Raw genomic sequence first — 25287 nt, 5'->3', positions numbered from 1 at the left:
TAAAAACAGGCTGACATTTCTTAAAACTTAAAATCAACAGAATAAAATGCTGTTTTCTAGAAAACTGGAAATATAAAGACTTCTGGAAAAAGCTAGAAATAACACTCCTCTTATTAAGTAATATAATCTAAGAGCTTCTAGCTAAAATAATATATATGTTTCACATATATTGTGAGAGACTCGCACGAAGAATGTTACAGATTTTAAGGAGTATACTTCAAAGAGAACCTATTCAGTGGTATTTACTGTGATCATATGCTGTTCTTAAATTTGCCAATTACAAAACTTTTATTGATGTAAAGGGCTTTATGAACACTATACTAATAATTAATTTTTAAAATTCATTTCCTTTTGTGAACCTTCCATAACATAAATCCAGAATCAGAGATCTTTCAGTACTTGCAAAAAAACACAGGGTTCTGTTAATCAAAAGTTCCTTGGATGGAAAATAAGGTTCAAAAAGATCACACAGATAATTAGAGACAGATTACAAAACCAAGACTAAAGTCTAAGTCTTCTGACTCAGTTTAGTGTTACTTCTATCAGGCTATATTAAACTCTCCATCTAAAGTAATTATACAAAAAAATTGTTATTTACTACAGATAAGCATCAAGTTAATGTTAAAAGAAGGAAATTAGAGAATAAGACTGACAAATTTACGCAACTTAAAATTTAACTCAGACAGAAAAATTACAATAAAACACACATAAGCATATTTTAGAATCAGAATTACCTGTCCAATGTTTCCCAAAATCGTAAGAACACTGGTCTATCCAAATGACGTTTGTGATAGCTAAGTTCTAATACTGTTACATCCCATTTCTGAACATTTGGATCCAGACGAACTTCATCATACTTCAGATGGAAGGCTTTAACTACAGAGGGGGTGGAGAGAAGTAATCATTTTTTTATTCAAAATTAAAAAAAAAAAACTTCTTTCTTCTACCAACTGAAGCCACATTATAACTAAAGTGATCTTTTAAAATATTATCTTTAAAAACATTCAGGGTTTATACATGCCAGCCACTGGAGACCAAAATGAGGAATAAGGTAAGATAAAATACACATGGTCCAGTGAAGGACAATAAGAAAAGACTATAAGGGTGGGAGGTTATCACAGAAATACAAGAGTGCAACCATACCTTGGCGATATTGTGGGTTCAGTTCCAGACCACCGCAATAAAGTAAGTATCATAATACAGTGAGTTACACATATTTCCTGCTACCTCATTGCATATTGCATATAAAAGTTACACTAACACCGTATCATAGTCTATATTAAGTGTGCAATAGCATTATGTTTAAAAAACAATGTACATGCCTTAATTAAAATGTACTTTCTTGCTAAAAAAAAAAAAGCTAACAATCATCTGAGCCTTTGGCAAGTCCTAATTTTTTTTTGCGGGTGTAGGATTATGCCTCAATGTTGATGGCTGTTGACTGAATAGGGTGTGGTAGTTGATGAAGGTTAGGGTGGCTATAGCGATTTCAGAAAGTAAGACAACAATGAAGTTTGCTGCACTGATTGACTCTGCCTTTCACAAAAGATTTCTCTGAAGTATGTGATAATATTTGACAGCATTTTACTTACAGAAGAACTTCCTTTAAAATTGGAGTTAATCCTCTCAAATTCTGATGCTTTATGTCATGTTCTAAATCCTTTGTTGTCATTTCAACAATGTTTACAGCATTTTCACAAAAGTGCTCACTGGAGTGAATTCCATCTCAAAAAACCACTTTCTTTGTTCATCTGTAAGAAGGAACTCCTCATCCATTCAAGTTCCAGCATGAGAGTGCAGAATTTCAGTCACATCTTCAAGCTCCACTTCTAATGCTAGTTCACTTGCTATTTCCACACTCTATCTTTACTTCCTCCACTGAAGTCTTAAACCCCTCAAAGTCATCTATGAACCATGAAGGTAGGAATCAACTTCTTCTAAACTCTGGTTATGTTAATATTTTGACTTCCTCCTATTAATCACAAATGTTCTTAATGGCATCTAGAATGGTAAATCTTATCTAGAAAAGCTTCAATTTACTTTTCCCTGATCCATCAGAGGAATCACTATATATAGCAGCTACAGCCTTACAAAACTTATTTCTTAAATAATAAATCCTGAAAAGTCTAAATTACTCCTTGATCTATGGGCTAAGGAATAGATGTGTTAGTAATCATGAAAACAACATTCATCTCCTTGAACACCATCAGAGCTCTTGGGTGACTAGGTACACTGTCATTCAGCACTAATATTTTGAAAGGAATCTTTCTTTCTGAGAAGTAGGTCTCAACATGGGCCTAAAATATTCACTGAATCCTGCTGTAAACAGAAGTGCTGACATTCACGCTTTGTTGTTCCATTTCTAAAGCACAGGCAGAGTAGACTTAGCATAATTCTTAGCGGCCCTAGGATATTTAGAATAGTAAGTGACCACTGGTTGCAACTCAAAGTCCCCAGCTGTATTAGCCCCTAACCAAAGAGTCAGTCTGTCCTCTGACGTCTTGAAGCCAAAGCACAGACTTCTCCACAACTATGAAAGTACCAGATGGGATGGATCTTCTTCCAATAACAAGCTGTTTCATCTACAATGAAAATGTGTTGTTCAGTGTAGTCAACTTCATCAATAATGTTTGCCATATCTTTTGGATAACTTGCTGCAGCTTCTATATCAGCACTTGCTGCTTCACCTTACACTTCTTTGTTATAGAGATGGCTTACTTCTTTAAATCCAAGAACCATCCACTGCTACCTTCCAACTTCTCTTCTGCAGAATTCTGTTCTCTCTCAGTCTTCATAGAACTGAAGAGAGTTAGGGCATTGCTCAGGATCAGGCTTTGGCTTAGCAGAATATTATGGCTGGTTTGATCTGCTTTCCATACCAACCAAGCTTTCCCCATATCAGCAATAAGGTTGCTTTGCTTTCTTATTATTTGTGTGTTGACTGAAGTAGGACTCTTAATTTCCCTCAAGAAATTTTCCTTTGCATTCACAACTTAGCTAACTGTTTGGCATAACAGGCCTAGCTTTTGGCCTGTCTCAGCTTTTGACATGTCTTCCTTACTAAGCTTAATCATGTCTAACTTTTGGTTTAAAATGAGAGATATGCAACTCTTCCTTTCATTTAAACACTCGGAGGTCACTGTAGGGTTATTAATTGGCTTAATTTCAATACTGTAGTGTCTCAGGAAAAAGAGAGGCCTGAAGAGAGAGAGAGAGAAATGAGGGACTAACTGGTCAGTGGGGCAGTCAGAACAACAGTTATCAACTTAAGTTTGCCATCTTATATGGGTGTAGTTTGTGGTGCCCAAAACAATTTCAATAGTAACATCAAAGATCACTAATCCCAGATCACCATAACAGATACAAAAATAATGAAAGTTTGAAATATTGTAAAAATCACCAATATGAAAAAGACACACACTGTTGGACAAATGGTGCCAACAGACTTATCAACACACAGGTTGCCACAAACCAATTTGTTTATTTTAAAAAATTCTGCAAAGCATGATAAAGCAAAGCACAAAACAAGATATGCCTTGTACCTTACAAACACAAATTCCATCAGAAAAAGCTTGCAAAGTCACTGATGTTTAACCTAAGATCTAAAGGCCAAGTACAAATTAAGTGAGCACAGAACAAAAGTGACCTAGTGAATAAGATGATCATGTTCAAAAAGAAAAATCAGTCTAGAAACTAGAGAAATTTAATAGAACTGCATCGTGCAAAGTAATGTAGGGAAGGGATATATATACCACAGAGGTTCAGAAAAATGTTAGGCTTGCAGGACATATTAAGTAGTTTTTATAATATTTAAGTGACATGGAGAATCACTGCAAAGTATTTAATAGAGAATAATTATAGTTTATTAAGCTAGAGGATAAAGAGAGTTTTCTTCAATAGAACAGAAGATATATGAGTGGCAAAAGATAAGTGGGGACTGAAAACTAACAAAATTTGGTAAGAAATGATGAAGAGAAAAAAACTGCTAGGAATTTTGGCAGTGTTTTTGGTAGCTACTATAAATGGGATTGCCTTCTTGATTTCTTTTTCAGCTAGTTCATGTTCATGAACCACGATGCTAGTGGTTTTTGTATGAAGATTTTATATCCTGCAATTTTACTGAATTCATTTACCAGTTCTAAGAGTATTTTTGGTAAAGTCTTCAGGTTTTTCTAAATATAATATCATGGCATCTGCAAACAAGAACAATTTAACTTTCACTGGGGAAAAGACAGTCTTCAATAATGATGCAGGGAAAACTGTGTATCTCTATATACAGAAGAATAAAACTAGATTCCTACCTCTCACCCCATACAAAATCAACTCAAGACCTAAATGTAAGACCCAAAATTATAAAACTACTAGAAGAAAACATAAAGAAAACACTTCAGGACATTGGTCTGGGAAAAGGCTTTATGAATAAAAGCATTGGCAACAAAAACAAAGATAAACAAAAGAGATTATATCAAACTAAAAAGCTTTTGCACAGTAAAGGAAACCATCAACAGAGTGAAAAGACAATCTAAAGAATGTGAGAAAATATCTGCAAACTACTCATCTGATAGAGGATTAATACTCAGAATATACAAGAAACTTGAAAATTTCAAAGAATAAAAACCATGAGATTTTATCATTGGAAATGATCTAAATAGACATTTCTCAAAAGAAGACATAAAAACAGTCAACAAATAAAGTATGCTCAATGTCACTAATCATCAGGAAAATGCAAATCGAAACCACAATGAGGTATCATCTCACTCCAGTTGGGACGGCTATTATAAAAAAGACAAAAAAATAACAAATGTTCCAGACGATGTGGAGAAAGGGCAACTCATACATTGTTGGTGGGAATATAAACTAGTAGAGTCACTATGGAGAACAGTCTAGAGTTCTCAAAAAACTACCAATAGAACTACCATATGATCCCGCAATCTCATTACTGGGCATTTATCCAAATAAAAGGAAATGAGTATACTGAAGAGGTATCTGCACCCCCATGTTTAATGCATTCTATTTACAGTACTATTTACAATAGCAAAGATATGTAATCAACCTAAGGGTCCAACAACAGATAAATGGATAAAGAAAATGTGGCATATATGTACACAGTAAAATACTATTCAGCCATAAAAAAAAAAAAAATGAAATCCTGTCATTTGTGGCAACATGGATGGAAATGGAGGACATTATGTTAAGTAAAATAAGCCAGAAACTGAAAGTTAAACACCACAAGTTCTCTCTCATATATGGAAGCTAAAAAAAATTTAAAGCACACAAAATTATGGCTGGATAGAAAAAATAAGTTCGAGTGTTCCATACCACTACAGGATTACAGTTAACAATAAAACACAGTTTCAAACAGCTAGGAGGAGGATACTGACTACTCTGACTACTCCCAAAACAAAGAATGATAAACATTTGAGATGATAGCTATGCTAATTACGATAATCTGATCACTATACATTATATGTATCAAAATATCACTATGTACCCTATAAATATGTACAATTATATAGCAATGTAAAAAGTTAAACTAAAAAATTGTAATCAAAGCTATATCTGACATATATTGTCTACTACATATTATGCACTATTGTAGGCACGAAGAACACAGAGTGACCAAGACAAAGTCTCCACCCTAAGGGAGTTTATATTCTAAGAGTCAAAAGTTAAACAGATAAACAGACAATATTCTGATAGTATAAATGCTACTGAGGAAAAATGAGGCAGAATAAGGACATAATATATGTGTGGGAGGTTTTTATCAATAGTATTCAGAGAGGGGTTCTCAAGGAGAAGCAGGTAACTGAAAAAACACGTCTTGCAAAGATTTGGGAGAGAAAGATTCTAGGCAGAAGGAACAGCTGATACAAAGGTCCCAAGACGGAAGCAAGCATGGAACATCCTACATTGAAGAGTAATTTTTTTTTTAAATGTTAAAAAACGTTACACTTGCTGTTTTTGTTTGGTTGGTTGGTCAGTTTGAGACAGGGTCTCACTATGTAGGCCGGGGCCTCAAACTCCTGGACTCAAGTGACCCTCCTGGCCCAACCTCTCCAGCAGCTGGGAATACAGGCGTACACCACCACAACCAGCTTCAGTTTAACTTTTTTTTGTAGGCAATGGCCTATATATATATATTCTCAACTACAGCATAAGAAATCTGAATTTTATTCCAAATGTGATAGTAGGCCACTGGAAAGTTTACAAGAAGAAGGTGAAATTCTATCATAGTCACTTTTAAAAGACAATTCTGTATTGTTCCAGGTGATACATTCTAGGGCAAAACTTCCCAACTAGTTGTACTACAAACAGGTAGGTTATAAAATAATGACTTACAATCCTTTTCTCTCCTTAATAATCCAGTTGAATCATCCCAGCTAGTTTTTCATTATATCTGCAATCCCTTTATTATCAAGGGAGCTTTTGTTTTGCATGTGCATGCACAAATGTTAAGCTTTTTCCCCCTCAATTTTTTACTTTTTCACTAGCATATGATTACGATCGGTATCGTAACCTGGTAATAGAGGTTCTAAAGAGAAAACAATTGACTTTTAAAGTTTTTTCTGATAGCTTATTTTATGGATTGCTTGTTTCATGTTGCCTGCTGGCATATTGGCTTTTGATGTTAACAACTAATCAAGATTCAATTCTTGATAAAAATTTAAAATGAATAATTTGTGCCCAGGAAAATAAACTTATTTCTAATTTATTTGCTTATATAAATAAAAGTCTCTTCATCAGACACAAATTATTCATTTTGAATTTAAACTAATTCATTAAAGGAGTTACATGTAATAAAGTTCAAAAAACTTACTTTCAAAGTAGTATTTATATGTGTAAAATAAATTTGTCAATAAAAAAATTTTTTAAACTCATGCATTCAATGTAAATCAACATTTTAATCCTTTCCATTCTGCTTAAGTGTTGCTTTTCTAGCTTGTTCAGTTATTTGCTAATCATTGTTCAGAATACATATGTTACATTTTTTTAAATGATCAAATTGAAGCCATAATGGCCTACAGTTTTCTTTAATAATTTCAACAGATTTCATCTTCATTGATATTTATTTTTCCACCAGAATAGACAACTTTTAAATTTAAAGCTGGGATACTAGAGTTCAAAAAGTATAAGTCACTAATTTTTAAAAACATATAAAGTTTCACTCATACAGTATTTTATTCATATGAAGCAATGATGCGAAACAAACTTACACCAACATATTACCATAAAAAAAATTTCTTATTCACAAAAAGTATTAAAAGTTTTTAAGCCTCTGGAAGTTAAAAAGAGAAGAAACAGGCCAGGTGCAGTGGCTCACGCCTGTAATCCCAGCACTTTGAGAGGCCAAGGCAGGAGGATCACAAGGTCAGGAGTTTGAGACCAGCCTGACCAACAAGATGAAACCCCATCTCCACTACAAATACAAAATTTAGCCAGGCATGGTGGCGTGCACCTGTAATTCCAGCTATTCAGAAGGCTGAGACAGGAGAATCGCTTGAACCTGGGGGTTGCAGTGAGTCGAGATTGCACCACTGCACTCCAGCCTGGGCAACAGAGCAAGACTGTCTCCACAAAAAAAAAAAAAAAAAGAAGAAGAAGAAGAAGAAATAAAGTTCTTTTGTAAGAAGCCAGTTTTATGGTGGCACAATGAATTACAACTGCAAAATATTTCACACAACTCAGAATTGCTTGTTTTTGCAAACTTCATGAATGCTGCCAACATTTTTTGGGGAAAGCAGCAAAGCAAGAGATTAAAAAGGTGCCCTTTTAAATAATATTTAGATATACTGATGGCATGACAAATGATAAAGGGATAATACAGAAGATTATTAAATAAAAATACTTTTTCAATGGTAGCTAGCAATAATTTGAAGAAATTTATCATTAAAAATATCTTGAGGGGGCTTCAAGATAGCTAACTAGGGGCAACTAGCACCTGCCTCCTCCAAAAAGAAGAACCACCTTCTGTAAGTTACGAGGAGGGTAAAAGAAACAAAGAGAACTAAAATGGTGAGTAGATAATCACACTTCAAACAGATGATCTAAGAGAGTGCACTGGAATTCAACAGACAAAGCAATCGGAAACACCAAAGGCAAGGAAGGAGAAGGGAAGCTAGGACGGGCTCACCGGTGAGATAAGGATGAGAGATCCCTAATGGTCCACATTCCCACCTCAGATTCCTGCAATCCTAGCCAAGGGAGAGCCACACGACCCTCAAGGGTCCTGACACCAACACAGAAAGCTGCCTAGAGACCACAAGACGCTCCAGATAGGAGGCTCATGCTTAGGCCCTACACATGCCCTAAGCAGCTGTAGAACAGCGCCATTTTGAGGGCTCGGCCCCCACCAGACTGCAACCTACCCTGGGGCCCAAGAGTCCCTATACCCTAAGTTGGGGGTGGGGGAAGCACCTGAAGGCAGTCCCCTACCCCCTGCCAACCTGCAGACAATGATGATACCTAACTGCAAGCCACTGGCAGTGACCCCACAACCCCAACAGTCATGTATTTAAAAGCACCCTGAGGCAGCACACCAACATGGCACAAGTATACATATGTAACAAACCTGCACGTTATGCACATGTACCCCAGAACTTAAAGTATAATTTAAAAAAAAAAAAAAAAAAAGCACCCTGAGGACAGATTCCCCCAATCACAGCTACCAACTGACAGAAGCTCACATGCCCCAGATGCCTGCCTACTGGCTGCTGCCACTGAAAACAACGTTGCCTTCTCCAGCAGCAGGACCCAAGTGCTGGTAGCACTCTGCCAAGGGCTGAAGAACACCAAACCCTTGTCTGCGACCTGGAGGCCTGAGGACACGCCAGCTTGGCTGGGCTCTGTCCTCCCCCTCTGCTGCCCTAGCAGTGCCCGAGCACATATTTGGGGTCCTGAGGGTGGCCCTATGACATCCTCCACCACTGGCACCTGAGCACTTTTCCCAGGGGCAGAAGACATGCCTACCCAACCTGCCACTACCACCACAACTGCTACCCACCCGCACACACCACCTGTGGGCCTGGGCACTGTCCTATGCGGCCCAACAAAGCCACAGTCGGTAACAGTGTGCACCTCTGGGGAGCCAGAGGGTTGCCCCTTCACTGCTACCACCATTGATCACTGCCCAGAAAACTGACCTGCTCACCCTCCAGGCTCACCACTGCCACTGCTGGCAACCAAGATGATATCTGGACTCACTAGCACAGGTGCCAGCATACGTGGCCTTGGGATTCAAAGACAAGCAGGCTCAGCCTGCTGCTGCCACCACTGAGGCCCAAGGACTAGCCTGTCTGATGTCACTGACCCCAGCAAAACTTCACCACACCCTCCACTAACAAGCATACCTTAAGCCACTGAGGAAACCACAGACATCATTGACGCTGTTTATAGGTAAGAAATTACACAGCCAGTACCAAGAATCAAAGCCAAAGTGCCCCACCCAATCAAAATCATAGGTACATCTTCGGGAAAAAGTCCTCCCCTAAAAAGGCAAACTCAAAAAACTAGAAGCAGCAATGTTTACACCAGATGTGCAGGTATCAACACAGGGCACAAGAAAACAGAAAAAGAAATAAATTATGATACCTCCAAAAAAAAACACCAGAATAATTCTCCAGCTACAGATCCCAATGAAAAATAAACTTAAGAAATATCAGAAAAGAATTCAAAATAATGATATCACAGAAACTGAGTGGGATACAATAGAACACAGAAAAACACTGGAGCACTGCTTCAGGACACTGGACAAGGCAAGGACTTTATGGCTAAGACCTCAAAAGCACAAGCAACAAAAATAGATGGGATTATATTAAAGTAAAAAGTTTCTGTACAGCAATGGAAACAATAAACAGTGTGAAGAAAAACCTGTTGAATGGGAGAAAATATCTGCAAACTACTGATCCAACAAGGGACTAATATGCAAGAAACTCAACAATTAAAAAAAAAATCCCATTAAAAAGTGGGCAAAGGACATGAACAGACATTTCTTGAAAGATAACATACAAATAAATGGCCAACAAATATATGAAAAAATGTTCAACATCACTAACCATCAGGGAAGTGCAGATCAAAACCACAATGAAATATTACCTTACCCCAATTACAAGGGTTATTACTAAAAAGACAAAATAACAGATGCTGGCAAGTATGCAGAGAAAAGGGAACTCCTACACTGTTGGTGGAAATATAAGTTAGTAGAGCCACTATGGCAACCAGTATGCAGATTTCTCAAAACTAAAAACACAACTACTGGATGATCCAGCAATCCTACTACTGCGTATTTATCAAAAGGAAAGAAAATCAGTTTATCAAAGGGATACTTACACCCCTTGTTTACTGTAGCACTATTCATAATAGTCAAGATTTGGAATCAACCTAAATCCATCAACAGATGAATAAAGAAAATGTAGTATATATACACACTGAAATACTGTTTGGCCATAAAAAAGAATGAAATCCTGTCATCTGCGGCAAGGCGACATGGATAGAAGGGGAAGGTCATTATATTCACTGAAAGAAAACAGGCACAGAAAGACAAATTATTCCATGTTCTCACTTATATGTGGAAACTTTAAATGTTGATCTCATGGAGGTAGACAGTAAAATGGTAAGATACTAGAGGGTTGGAAGGGTGTGTGTATCTGTGTGGTGGGAGGGAAGTAGAGGGATGAAAAGCAGTTGAATAATGTGTACAAACATACAGGCAGAAGAAATAAATTCTTTTTTTAATTTCCAACTTTTAAGTTCAGGGGTACATGTGCAGGATTGTTACATAGTTAAACATATGCCATGGTGAACAGCTGCACAAAGGAATAAATTCTCATGTTCAAAAGCAGAGTAGGAGAATATACTTAACAATAATGTATTATATATTTCTAAACAGCTAGAATAGATGACTTGAAATGTTCCCAAAACACTAAATACTCAAGGTTATACATACCCTAAAAACTGACTTGATCATTACACATTCCATCCATGTAACAAAATATCACATGTACACCATAAATATGTACAAATATTATGTATCAATAAAAATTTTTTAAATGTCAACAAATATAGCCACCTCAAATATAACATATCTAAAATATATCCAGATATCAGCTTAAATTTCTCATTCTAAATTTGTAAAGATTTTATTTTGCAATTTTATGCAAATCAGTATTTGCATAAAATTGTGCAAATGATGTATTCCATGTAATTATGCAACATTAACAAAATATAATACAATTTTCTATCAAGGCCCATAGAAATACTCCCAAATACCCTCAGTTTTCCCCCAATGCTGTACAGTGTATTCTGATGGAGAAAACGACTGGAAGCCAGAAGAGTGAAAGCAAAAAGACCAACTAAAAGCTAAGAGATAAATATACTCACAAGTTTCTGGCTTAGGCAAATTACTGAAAAGGACTAACAGATAATAAGAAATAGTTTGAGGAATAAGGAAGAGAGTAAAACAATCCAATTCCATTTGAAAAAGCTTGAGTTTGACATACCAGTGAGATATCACGGAGAAGTTATCTCATAGTGAATGAGGTATATAGGTCCAGAATATCAAGCTAGAGACAATAATTTTTAGAATAAGGGAATATAAGTGATAATTGAAAGCTATGAGATCTTCTTGAGAGGGTATTTAGAGTCACAGGAGATGAGAAATAGGGACATAATCATATACATTTGATCCTTGAACAACAGAAGTTCCAACTGAGTGGGTCCATTTATACATGGATTTTCTTCTGCCTCTGCCATCTGGGACAGGAAGACTAACCCTTCCTCCTCCTCAACCTACTCAATGTAGGTTGAAGACAATGAAGATGAAGACCTTCATGGTAACCGACTTCCACTTAATGAACAGTAAATGTATTTTCTCTTTCTTACGATTTTCTTAACATTTTCTTTTTGTCTAGAGCTTACTTTATCTTAATAATGCAGTATACAATGCTAACACAAAAAATATTTGTTAATCGACTGTTCATGTTACCAGTTAAGGTAACCAGTCAACAGTAGTAGGCTCTTAGTACATATGTTTGGGAGAAGTCAAAAGTTGTATCGGAGTTTTCAACTGCATGATGTTGAAGGGTCCACTGCAGTTGATAACCAGAGGAAAAGTAGCAAGGAAATCTGAGACAAAGTATAACAGGTACTTGGAAAGTAACTTAAAAAGGAGTAGTCAACAGAATCAAATTCTGATAATTTAAAAGTATCCAGTATTTGAGTCACTGGTGACTTCAGTGAAAACAGTTTTAGTACAGAGCAAGAGCCGGACTACAGGGAATTTGAACAGAAAATGAATGGGTAGAGACAATTCTTTCCCAAGTGTAGCTATAAAAGGAAAAGCAGCAGCTAGGGGAAAGGGTGAGGTCAATGGTAAGGATTTTGTTTTGTTGTTTAAGATGGAAGGGGAAAGAGTATTCTTAAACGCTGAGAGAAAGGAGTCAGTGTAGAAGGAATAGGTGGAAGAGAAAGAATAGTTTATGAAAGTAAATCACTGATGACTGTTAAAAGAAAATTCTCTATATTCTTATCTAAATTTCAGAAGACTAACAATTTGAACAAAAATAAAAACTTTATATTCCTAATGAATTTCATACATTTATATCTTGAAGACATTCTAATAATTTTTTGTTGAAATATTATTCAACAAGGCAAGCAAGTAGGTAAAAGAGAATTCACATTGACATTTCACTTTCATTAAAATTCCCATTCTCTTTTTATTTAACTTTCTATTTACCAACTCTGTGCATTACTCAAAGTTTCAGAAATAACATAAAAATCTATCATAATGTCAGCTGCCAGGCCCAACCTGCAGACCCTGGCCGAACGACAGGAAGAAAAATGTATGCAGACACAGGTTTTTTCCTGACGTGCGGCTAGGGGACTGGGCCACTCACAGACATCGAGGAGGATACCATAAAGAGTCACTGCGGCCGCAGCCCAGACATGCTGGCATTTTTTTATTACAGATTTAATGACAAAGGCTTTGAGTTAACACACTTGAGGGTAATTAATATGGTCGCCACTGCCTTGCCACCCTCCCCCCACCTCCAACCCCTGCCCCATTGCCACTCCCGCGGCTGATTAAAGGCCTAAGTAAACTAACTTATCTAGATGAATTTCTTTATATCCCCAGGTTATCTAACCTTTGCTATTAGGCTCCGGGTAAGAGAATCTGGCTGACTTCAGCCAAATTATCTTTCGAAGCTTTTGCAAAACTTCCCAGCCTTCCAAGAAGGTTTGCATCTTTTTTCTATAATTTCTCCCACCACCCTGACTTATCTCCTACAGTAATATTAGAATTCTTTTTTTTTAAATGAATTAAGGTAACAGAAGAACAGATGACTAAAACTTTCAAGCTTGGGTACTTTCTAAGGAAAAATGATAGTACCACTAACAAAAACTGGGGCTGCTAAAAACATAAGACATTTCAGAATAGTACAATCAACATTCATAATAAAGTTGTCATTTCTAATAAACATACTTGTTTCATGAAAATGACTTTTTAAAAGTAATTTTATTTACATTACTAATTTAATTGAATACGCCAATTAATTAATTGTTGGAATATCCCTTTCCAGGAAATAAACAGGTGAAATTAATCTTTTGTTATATCAATCTATGCTAATATGTTTAATAAATATTAAATATGCATGAAATAATTCATTCAGCAGATATTTATTGAAAGCCTCTCTATGCCAGGCACTCTTCTGTGCTGAGGACTCGAAGGTAAATAAGGCAGAGAAGGACTCCCCATCAAAACTTGCATTCTGGCTAGGGAACACTTAGAAAAAAGAATAAAAAAGCTTAAGGAGCAACTGGGAAGTGGTGATGACTATTTGAAACAGGAAAGTCAGAGACAGATTCTCTAAAGAGAGAACATCTGAGCTGAGATCTGAATGAAGAGAAAAAATCAATCATCTTACAATCATTACAGATGAAAAGAAGAGCTGGTAAATGTCATTATGGCACTTTAGTCATGGCTACATATTTCTGTTCATCAAAAGCCAACCCATTTAAAACTGGCATCAATTTTAATCAAAATGTATGGACATGCAATAGTACTGATTTTTTTTTTTTTTTTGAGATGGAGTTTCGCTCTTGTTGCCCAGGCTGAAGTGCAGTGGTGTGATCATAGCTCACTGCAACCTCTGCCTCCTGGGTTCAAGCGATTCTCCTGCCTCAAGCCTCCTGAGTAGCTGGGATTACAGGTGTACACCACCACGCACAGCTAATTTTGTATTTTTAGTAGTGACACAGTTTTACCATGTTGGTTAGGCTGATCTCGACCTCCCGACCTAAGGTGATCCACCTGCCTCAGCCTCCCAAAGTGCTGGGATTACAGGCGTGAGCCACGGTGCCTGGCCAATGATTTTTAAGTGATCTAAAAATAATTAGTGATGTTGTGGGATAGGCAATATTCACTTTCAGATACACCCACATAGAAAGTATTAATGTACAAAACTTTTAAAAATATGTCACAGATGCTTAAACATTAACATATGTTACTTAACAGCAATCTTTTGATATACACATCATATGCGCAGAACTGTATGACTCTTTCTCTTAAAGTGAGAACATTTCTATACTGGATAAGCAGTAAATATAAAGAGAATCTTACTTTTAGCAAATATATCAACTGGTGATCCATCGGGCAAAAGCCATGGCCAACCTTTGAACTGCCATGCAGGACCCTGAACAAAAACGGCTACAACGCGGTCCCTACAAGTAGAAAAGTGGGTGGGGAGAGGTAGGGGACAGACGGAGATTATTTCAAACTTGAGCTTTAGCTACTAATAAATCCCTTAGGCAACAGACCCGTAAACATTTATGTGGTAGAGTCTTATCAATCCTTCTATGAAGGTAAGTACTTATCACCTTTTCAATATCATGATTGTTATGCTTCCCATATATCTGGTTTTTACACCTAAGTCTTTTAAACATAATTAAATGGACAATACTTGTATGTAATTTTGTTTTCATTTTCTGTTCCCTGCAATAGGGAATAGTGGTTGATAACTAGTAATAAAAAAAGTTGTTTAAAACATCATTTAAAATTCAAACACATCTTAAATATTTTACTTTAACTAAAAGCATTACATTATAGGAATTCATCAACCATTTTACAAGGTCCCAGGGCCTTATCTGAGTTCTTGTGATTACTTGGGAAGTAATATGAGTATAGAAACCATTTGGACTTTTATAATTTTTGCAATTGTTTTACAACTGTTTCATTCACCCTAAATGTATAAGTATTTTTTAAAGCATTTTTTTCCCAACCAATCAACCTAGTTTTCCTAGAAAGAACAAACTTCTTTGTAGACTCTCAAATTTCATTATTTTACAAAATATTTAATTGAATTGAGAAATTATAAGAAGTACTGCCATAAACAGGTAAAGCCAATAACTAAAGAGGTGGGAACGAAACAACATCATCAACAATAATGGTTAAAATTAGTAATATTTACTGAGCATTTACTATGTGTCAAGTGCCATTTGAAGGACTTGATGCATTACTTATGATGTTAACACATTTAATCTTCAAAACAATCCAATGATCTCCCTGGACACTATTAGAAACCTCAGTGTATAAATGAAGAAACAAGTGCGTGGGCATATTGGAGAACAAAAAGAAAGGTAGAAGTACAGAGAAAAGGAAGAAGGGAAGGAGGAGAATAAATTACTATGCTGGGGCACTGGGTATGCTACTGCTCCTATTTAAGGGCAGATAAATCATGAGAACAGCCATCTCAGTATTATTACGAAAACAGTTTTGATCTTGCAACTCTGTTAAAGGGTCTTAGGAATGACCTGAGGTATGCAAACCACACTTTGATAACCACTGCAATTAATGAAGACTGCAGACATACAAAAAAACATTACACCAGAGTTACCTTCTATTCAAGCAGAAGACCTACAACGACTATTAAAAACTGCAAGCTTAAAATTCTTAAGCTGCTCAAAATGTCTGAGGCTAAAATTAAGTCTTAAGTTAAAAAATTTTCCCTTTCATGGGATACATGCCTCAAACTGTCAAAATCATCTTTGGCAATGCAGTACACTATTAAATAATCCTTCAATTTCATGATATAACTTGTAACAGCTGAAAGCCCAAGATGCCTACCAAAGCAAAGGGAATTTGCTGGGCAGAGATCACTTATATTCTACTGGGTCTTACAGGATCAGCAGAGAAGCAGGGTAATAAAAATGTTACTCCCCCTGAATTCTTGGAAGGATAATTAAAGGAAAAGGAAAATAAGGAAGTAAGGAAAATGCTGGAGACTTCAATGGTTGGAGACCCTAACTAATACACACAAGCAGTATTTTACAGCATAGTGATGACATTTGTATACATTGTATTATTTCTGCAAATACATTGCAAACATAAAATACAAGTGGTATAACTTTCCTATTTGGTTTTAAGCTTGATATCTGAAATTCTAATCTTACTTTCTACATTACTCGAAGTATCTATCAGGTACCAGAGAAGAATTATAATTTAAAAATATATATATATAATTTATATATATAATTCTCTCTATATATATTACATATATTATATATAAATATGTATTTTATATATATATATAGAGAGAGAGAGAGAGAGAGAGAGAGAATTATCCTACCAGTCTTGAGGCATAAGTTTAACGGGCGACTGGTCTACTACTCTATAAGATACTGTGACACCAATTAATTGTAGTGTTCCCTGGTTGCAATTTTCTTAAGAAAATTTTTAATATTAATATTCGCAATGCCTTGACTTAATGCCCGAAAACTAACAAGTACTTCAAAAGCAAATTTATCTAATGTGCCATGTGTTGCATTCTCTGTATCACAGATATATACTCAACTTTTACTTCAGATTAAAGAAATAAGGTAATCTGTGTGTCTAAATTTATAGGCACTTTATATTATAAACAGCTTAATATTTTGTTAAAGAACATTTTAATGCAATAAAAGGGTTAAACCATGATAAAAGAGCTGTTCCTATCATTTTTATTACATTATTCCCTTACAATAAAAGTATGCCTTCACTTTTTTCTTACCAGATAACTGAAATTCTCCAAACCAAAAATCTGAACATAGAATACCTTACAACATTAGTCTAATTTGCTGGGTTCTACAAGCTCATCCAGAACAAATGAACAAATGGAAAGAATTTTTTACACTGGGTTTTCCAGAAGTTGGAATGTTTCCTCATATAAGTAAAATCAAGTTTACCTATCCAAAATATAAAGTTATTGAGGAATTATTAGAATGTTAACATTATTGATGACCAAACTAAATATACATTAACATACTTTTCAAAGACAGTTCCTATTTAGAACCCATGATAAAATTTGATAGTTGCTCATACAAGAAAAAACAACCAACAATACACAGAAAACAAACGAATATTTAAAAAATACAGGCTGCCAGGTGCAGTGGCATATGCCTGTAGTCCTAGCTACTTGGGAGCCTGAGGCAGGAGGACTGATAGAGTCCAGGAGTTCAAGTTCTGCCTGGACAACATAGTGAGACCCCATCTCTTAAAAAGCAACATCATCAACGGCAATAATAACACTCATTCTCTTGGATTCAACACCTGTGAAAAGAAATATATTTATTTTTATATATATATATATACACATACATATATATATATATAGACTATCTTACCAGTCTTGAGGCATAAGTTTAAGGGGCTGGTCTACTACTCTATAAGGTACTGTGACACTAATTGCAGTGCCCCCTGGTTGCATCTGGTCTTTTCTTCTTTGTATTAGAGTTTCATTTTCTCGTTGACAACCTTGTTTCTTCTTTTCATCTGATGGGACAAATCTTTGAAAAAACAGAGATGAGAAAAACCAAATGTATTCCATGTGATGAAAATGGGAAAATAAACTATAATTTGAAATAATTTTTTAAACATTAATTAAACTAAAGATGCTTGTTTTTAAATAAACCTGCTCTGCAAGTACAGATCATGGAGAGTATAGGTCTTTCCTCTGTACACCAAACAGAACTTAAGCTCACTCAGACCCTAAGTTGGGGGTTGTGTGTGTGTAACAACACACAATTTATATTCATTCAACTAGCACATTCTCCACACTAATCCTTAATTCCTCAAATTCTATTAGAGGGAAACTTCATGATAAAGAGGAATTTTATTAGAAATCAAAAAGTCATTTGAAACGAAAAAGTTGTTGTGGCTAGCAGGCTTCTTTACTCTGTGACTTAGCCTATCCAGGAGCTTAACAAAACACTTTTTTTTTTTTTTAATTTTATGCTTCAGCAAAATTACAAAAATACCATCAAACTTCAGAGTAGCCTTGAAAATTTTAAAGTATGAAAATTAGGCTGGGCGAGGTAGCGGGCGCCTGTAGTCCCAGCTACTCGGGAGGCTGAGAGGCAGGAGAATGGCGTAAACCTGGGAGGCAGAGCTTGCAGTGAGCTGAGATCCGGCCACTGCACTCCAGCCTGGGAGACAGAGTGAGACCCCGTCTCAAAAAAAAAAGAAAGAAAATTAAATCAGTGTATGCTGATAATCTGCTATTATTATCAACTAGTGGCATTTATCAACTTATGTATGTGGATCCATTCTCAAGACAGATATTCTTTTTTAAAAATAACTTAGCAATCTGGATAGCTATTACCACCTACAAAATTGGCTAGTGTTCACAAAGTATTTTAGAAGTCTTATTTTCTAAATATATACATAATCCTAACAGTCCAATAACATATTTTATTAGCTATGATCTAGTCTCTCCAATAAAATGGAGAGAATACAATCAATATATTGAAAGTATCATTCTGCTTCTAAAGTTTAAGAGATGAAAGGGTGAAAGGACCAAAAAACACAGGAGAACTTGTGCTAATTAGAGTTCTCTGAAAAACTTCAATTCCACATATTGGATTCATCAGAAGGTAATATTAATTTTATTGTCTAGAAAGTTTTTAGTTCATGGTGATAATGATGATACTGAACTTTGTTTCTGAGATGATTGTTCTCACATCCATTTTACATTTGGTTAAAAAGTTAAGATTTCTATATCATTTAAAAATTTCCCCCAGATAAACATTTGCTTCCTGTGGCATTTAGTTTATTTATTAATCAAGCTCACTTAGAAAATGCCAGGCAGTACTAATACTTTGAATAATGAAACACATTATTTAGAAAACTTAATATGTGTGCATTGTTTGAAATTGTGTTCTAATAAAAAGCCACAACAAAAATGTTTTAAGTTAATAGTATGTGCAACATATTGTGCTGTAAGTTTTATAATATACATAGTAGTACAAAACATAGTCCCTGCCCTCTTGAACTTATGTTCCACAAACAGAACAAAGGGATTCTACTGCCAAGAGAAATGCTTTATCTCAATCTGTAACTACATGGGATTTGAAATGTTTAAGTTGTTAAATATAAGACTGCATCTCTCTCTTTTCTGGCTTCTGAAATTTTAACATGGTGTTAAAGTTTAAATTTACTTGTAAAAAATTCCTTATAAACTTTAATCATATGACTAGAATACAAAATACATATAAATGGGTGATCTATTACAATACCAAACTAATAAAAATCTATTATACACCTATTTCAACTTCTGAAGCCTAAGAAATAAGAGTTATACAGCATCAACATGTCTACATATTGGTTGATATGTTTTATAAAAGTTCAAAAACATTTACACGCTTTTTACAATTAACCACCGTCCTAGAATTTTTAGATGCTGTAGCATGTTAACTTCTGATTATATCTACGTATTTTCTTAGAATTGCAGTCATCTCTATAAGCAATTTAAAAAAGCTTTATTTCAAAACGCTTTTCAGCAAGGATCTCATTTGATAACATAAAGATAGATCTTATGACCTCTTCCCTAAAGTTAAGTTTACAAAAAAGAATAGTATTCCACAGAGTCAATATAATTTTACCTGTTCACCCTACCGCAGTTCATCAAATTTAAGACACCAACGATTGTGAGCTACACCATTATATTATACCACTATGAAAGGAAAAAAATACTGCCAATTAAACTAAGATATTCTACATAAATCACAGTCATCCCTCCAGAAAACTGGTTAGTTCTTCTGGCTTGGGCTGCACTGCTGGATGTGTGTAATAGGCAATTGTTTCACATGTATCTCAGGCAAAATAGGTTCATCTATTATTGCTATCTTCCATTTTTAGGTTCCATAAAGCACTTGGTTATTGCTTTGCAAAAAAAAAATATGGGATTAGGGCCAGGTGCAGTGGCTCACGCCTGTAATCCCAACACTATGGGGGGCCAAGGTGGGTGGATCATTTGAGGTCAGGGGTTCGAGACGAGTCTGGCCAATATGGTGAAGCCCCGTCTCTACTAAATATACAAAAATTGGCTAGGTGCGGTGGCATGCGCCTGTAATCCCAGATACTCTGGAGGCCGAGGCAGGAGAATCTTGACCCCAGGAGGCGGAGGCTGCAGAAAGCCGAGATCACACCACTGCCCTCCAGCCTGGGTGATAGAGTGAGACTGCCTCCGGAGAAAAAAAAAAAAAAAGAATGGGAATGTCATTCCTCTAATGTGGAAGAATTCAAGTATCAAATCTGCACTCCACTGCTTCATTTCAGTGTATTTTTTAATATGTAACATTTTTATTGACATAAAATTTACATACAGTGAAATGCGCAAATAGATGAGTTTTGATAAACGTATACTAAGTATAAGCACTATTTCAATCAAGATAAAGAACATCTGCATCAACCAGAAAGTTTCCTTGTACACCTTTCAGTCAAACGCCATTCCCCTTCCCAACAGGCAACCACTCTTCTGCTTTCCATTCATTTTTTCTGTTTCGGGAATTTATATACACACACTCATATACCAGATGTATTATTTTGTACCTGGCTTCTTTCATTCAATGTAATGTTTCTGATAATCATACCTGCTATGGGATGTATCAGTAGTTCATTCTTTTTTATTGCTAAGTAGAATTCTATTGTAAGAAAATACCATTCTCCTGCTAGTGGATATTTGGGTGTGCCTTAGTACACTCAGGATACAATAATAGAAACAGCATAGACTGGGGTGTCTTGTAAACAACAGAATTCATCACTGTTCTGGAGGCTAGGAAGTCAAGATAAAGATATTGGCAAGTCTAGTGTCTAGTGAGGTCCCACTTCCTGGTTTGCAAACTGTATTACTGCTGTGTCCTCATATCACAGAAGGAGCAAGGAAGCTCTCTGGGACCACTTTCATGAGGGTGCTTATCCTATTTGTGAGGACAGAGCCCTCATGAACTAATTACTTCCCAAATACCCTGGCATTAGTGACTAAGTTTCAACATATAAATTTTGTGGGACACAAATGCTCAGTATACAGCAGAGTAGTTTCAAGGTCTGGGTTATTACAAGTAAAGCTAACATAAATTTCCTGTATAAGTGTTTTTGTGAACACATGCTTTCATTTCTCTTATGTAAATACGTTTGAGTGAATCATGGGGTTATGTGTAACTTTATAAGAAACTGCCAAGAAGTTTTCCAAAGCAGTTGAACCATTTTATACTTCCACTAAAAATGTATGAGACTTCTAGTCTTTTGAATTTTAGTCTTTCTAATGGGTATGTGAAATAGTATCTCAACATCATTTTAATTTTTACTTCCTCAACAACTGATGATACTGAGAATTTTTTTCATGTGCTGATTGACCATTTGTATACCTTCTTTTGTGGAGTATCATTATCTCTTGCTTATTTTTAATTGGATTTTTAAAAATATTGACACACAGGATTCTTGATACAAATCTTTTGTTAGAAATGTGCAATGAAAAGATTTTCTCCCAGCATGTGGCTGGCCTTTTTATTTTCTTAATGGTGTCTTTTGATGAACAGAAGTTTAAAAATTTTTTTTTATGGTTCACTCTTTAAAAAACAAACTAAACAAAAAACACTATTTCAAAGTCACAAAAACATTCTATTATGCTTTATTCTAGAAGCCTTACAGTTTTAGCTTTTAAGTTTGTGTGTATAATCTACCTTAAAAAACGTTTGTGTATGGTGTTAGGTAATGGCTGAGAATCATTCCTCTCCACCCATATATTTATCCAATTGTTCCAGTACCATTTATGGCTAAGGCATTTGTTTCTCAACTGAATTGCATTGACATTTTTGTCGAAACTAGTATAGGCCCATTTATGCAATCTCCATTATTTTCATTCATCTAAGTATCTTTACATCATCAGTACAATGTGTGGATTACTGCAGCTTGATATTAAGTCTTGAAATCAGGTAGTGTGAGTCCTCTCTCTTCGTTCCTCCATAATAACTGTTTCAATGATAAATTACACCATATCTTTTTTGAAGATATTTTGCACCACATTTAAATTCAACATATATAGTACCATCTATGCACATACCTCACAGATCTGATGAAACTATGAATTGCCATCACTATTTTGTGCACATGCCAATAATAAAAACTATGTCAGGACTGCCACCTAGCCACAGCAACTCTAAGATACCATCATTCATATGACATATTACAATTTCAGAGATATTAAATCATGAAAAATAACTGTGCATATTGGAATTAATAAAGTATATAATACTCTAGAACTAATTAAACTTAACAAAGAATGTGACCAAAGTGCTATACATTATAGCACTATCAATTCAGCTACCCTAGGTCAACTGTCAATGTATCCTGTTCCATTACAACTCCACTCTCAGCTTAGAAGCTTCAGCTAATTGCAGCAATAACCAGATGGAATACAACTTAGGATGTTAAAGAGGGCAAAATTTAAGTCTATCAAGAACTACCCAGACTTAAGCCTTAAATAACAAACAACAGTAATTTATTTCTATGCCTCCTCTTGAACAAGAAATTTGAACAAATCACTTCTGGCCTATCAGTATATAATAATACAGCTGTCTATAAGGTAACATCCAAAAGGTAAAAATGCATCCGAAATTCAAATATGATGAATGTTATACTTTTTGCTTCCTAGCCTACAGAACTTTAAATATATCTCTATAGATATATTTAGGCATTTATTTAATTCTAAAGCCGTATGTATTTCACTATGAATTTACCTTCTTTACTCAAAGTAGAATTCAATTTTTTACAGTTTTACAGTGGGCTGTTTAAATTATTACTATGACAATCTACAAAGCCTGTTATCCTCCTACCAGACTTCAGGTTTCTATTCTTGCAACTTTCTTTTTTTTTTTTTTGAAACGAGGTCTTGCTGCGGGGTGCCTACACTGGTTTCAAACTTCAAACTCCTGGGCTCAAGCCATCTTCCCACCTCAGCCTCCCAAAGTGCTGAGACTACAGGCATGAGGCACCACGCCAGACCTGGACAACAGTTTTCTTAGAGGCAAAGCCAATCACTCAGATATATAGCACATCAACTAGTGTGCTGCTTTACATGTAGCATCCTCATCAGAGCACAACTAAATGAAATTGAAACAAAAATTAAAAAAAAAAAAAAGACAAATGAAACAAAAAAGCTGGTTCTTTGAAAAGATAAACAAAATGGGAGCTATTACACCTGATACCACCGAAATACAAAATATCATTCAAGGCTACTATGAACACCTTTACAAGCATAAACTAGAAAATCTGGAAGATATGGATAAATTCCTGGGAAGATTCAAACCTCCTAGCTTAAATCAGGAAGAATTAGATACTCTGAACAGACCAACAACAAGCAGCAAGATTGAAATGGTAATTTAAAAATTACCTACCAAAAAAAAAATCCAGAACCAGAAGGATTCACAGCTGAATTGTATCAGATATTCAAAGTAGAATTGGTACCAATCCTTTTGACGCTATTTCACAAGATAGAGAAAGAGAATCTTCCCTAAATCATTCTATGAAGCCTGTAATACCCTAAAACCAAAACCAGGAAAGGATATAACCAAGAAAGAAAACTACAGACCAATATCCCTGATGAATATAGATGCAAAGATCCTTAACAAAGTACATCCAACCCAATACAACAACGTATCAAAAAGATAAACCACCATGATCGAGTGGGTTTCATACCAGCGATGCAGGGATGGTTTAACATACACAAGTCAATAAATGTGATACATTACATAAACAGAATTAAAAACAAAAATCACATGATCATCTCAATAGATGTAGAACAAGCATCTGACAACATCCAGCATCCCTTTATGATTCAAACTCTTAGCAAAATGGGCAGACAATGGACATACCTCAATACAATAAAAGCCATCTATGACAAACCCACAGCTAACGTAGTTCTGAATGGGGAAAAGTTTAAAGCATTCTGTTTGAGAACTGGAACAAGACAAAAATGTCCACACTCTTCATTTTTTTCAACATAGTAATGGAAGGCGTAACCAGAGCAATCAGACAAGAGAGAAATAAAGGGCATCCATCGGTAAAGAAAAAGTCAAACTGTCACCGTTTGCTGAGGATATGATGGTATACCTAGAAAACCCTAAAGATTCCTCCAAAAGCTTGTAGAACTGATAAAAGAATTCTACAAACTTTCCAGATATAAAATTAATGCCCACAAATCAGTAGTTCTCCTATACACCAATAGTGACCAAGCGGAGAATCAAACCAAGAACTCAACTCCTTTTAGAATAGCTGCAAAAAGAAGAAAAAAAACCACACACACACACACACAAAATGCTTAGGAATATATCTAAACAAGAAAGTGAAAGATCGCTACAAGGAAAACTACAAAACACTGTTGAAAGAAATCACAGATGACACAAACAAATGGAAACACATCCCATGCTCATGGATGGGTAGAATCAATATTGTGAAAATGACCATAACTTCCAAAAGCAATCTACAATTTCAATGCAATTCCCACCAAAATACTAACATCATTCTTCACAGAACTAAAAAAAAAAATCCTAAAATTCATATGCAACCAAAAAAGAGTCCACATAGCCAAAGCAAAACTAAGCAAACAGAACAAATCTGGAGGCATCACATTACCTGATTTCAAACTACACTACAAGGACATAGTCACCAAAACAGCATGGTACTGGTATACAATAGGCACACAGACCAATGGAACAGAACAGAGAATCCAGAAATAAACCCAAATACTTAGAGCCAACAGATCTTTGACAAAGCAAACAAAAACACAAGTGGGTAAAGGACACCCCATTCAACATACGGTGCTGGGATAATTGGCAAGTCACACGTAGGAGAATTAAACTGGATCATCTCTCACCTTATACAAAAATCCTGCCCAAGGTTATCTATAGATTCAATGCCATCCCCATCAAGCTACCAATGAGTTTCTTCACAGAATTGGAAAAAACTGCTTTAAAGTTCATATG

The 25287-nt window shown here is 35.5% G+C and overlaps 1 protein-coding gene across 1 annotated transcript in view; it reads right to left on the bottom strand.

The window, feature by feature from the left end:
- CDC73 (cell division cycle 73) overlaps nucleotides 1–25287 on the bottom strand; it is a 145842-nt gene that overhangs the window by 3266 nt on the left and 117289 nt on the right. Inside the window, exons 14-16 of the mRNA XM_011934210.1 lie at nucleotides 17653–17814; nucleotides 14615–14715; nucleotides 735–876 (exon numbers count right to left, since the gene is read on the bottom strand). Of these exons, the coding sequence (XP_011789600.1) occupies nucleotides 735–876; nucleotides 14615–14715; nucleotides 17653–17814 (405 nt within the window). The remainder of the gene's footprint in view (nucleotides 1–734; nucleotides 877–14614; nucleotides 14716–17652; nucleotides 17815–25287) is intronic.

This window comes from Colobus angolensis, unplaced genomic scaffold (assembly GCF_000951035.1).
Source record: "Colobus angolensis palliatus isolate OR3802 unplaced genomic scaffold, Cang.pa_1.0 Scaffold132, whole genome shotgun sequence".
NCBI classification, from domain to species: Eukaryota; Metazoa; Chordata; class Mammalia; order Primates; family Cercopithecidae; genus Colobus; species Colobus angolensis.
This window is presented reverse-complemented; position numbering and strand designations above follow the sequence as displayed.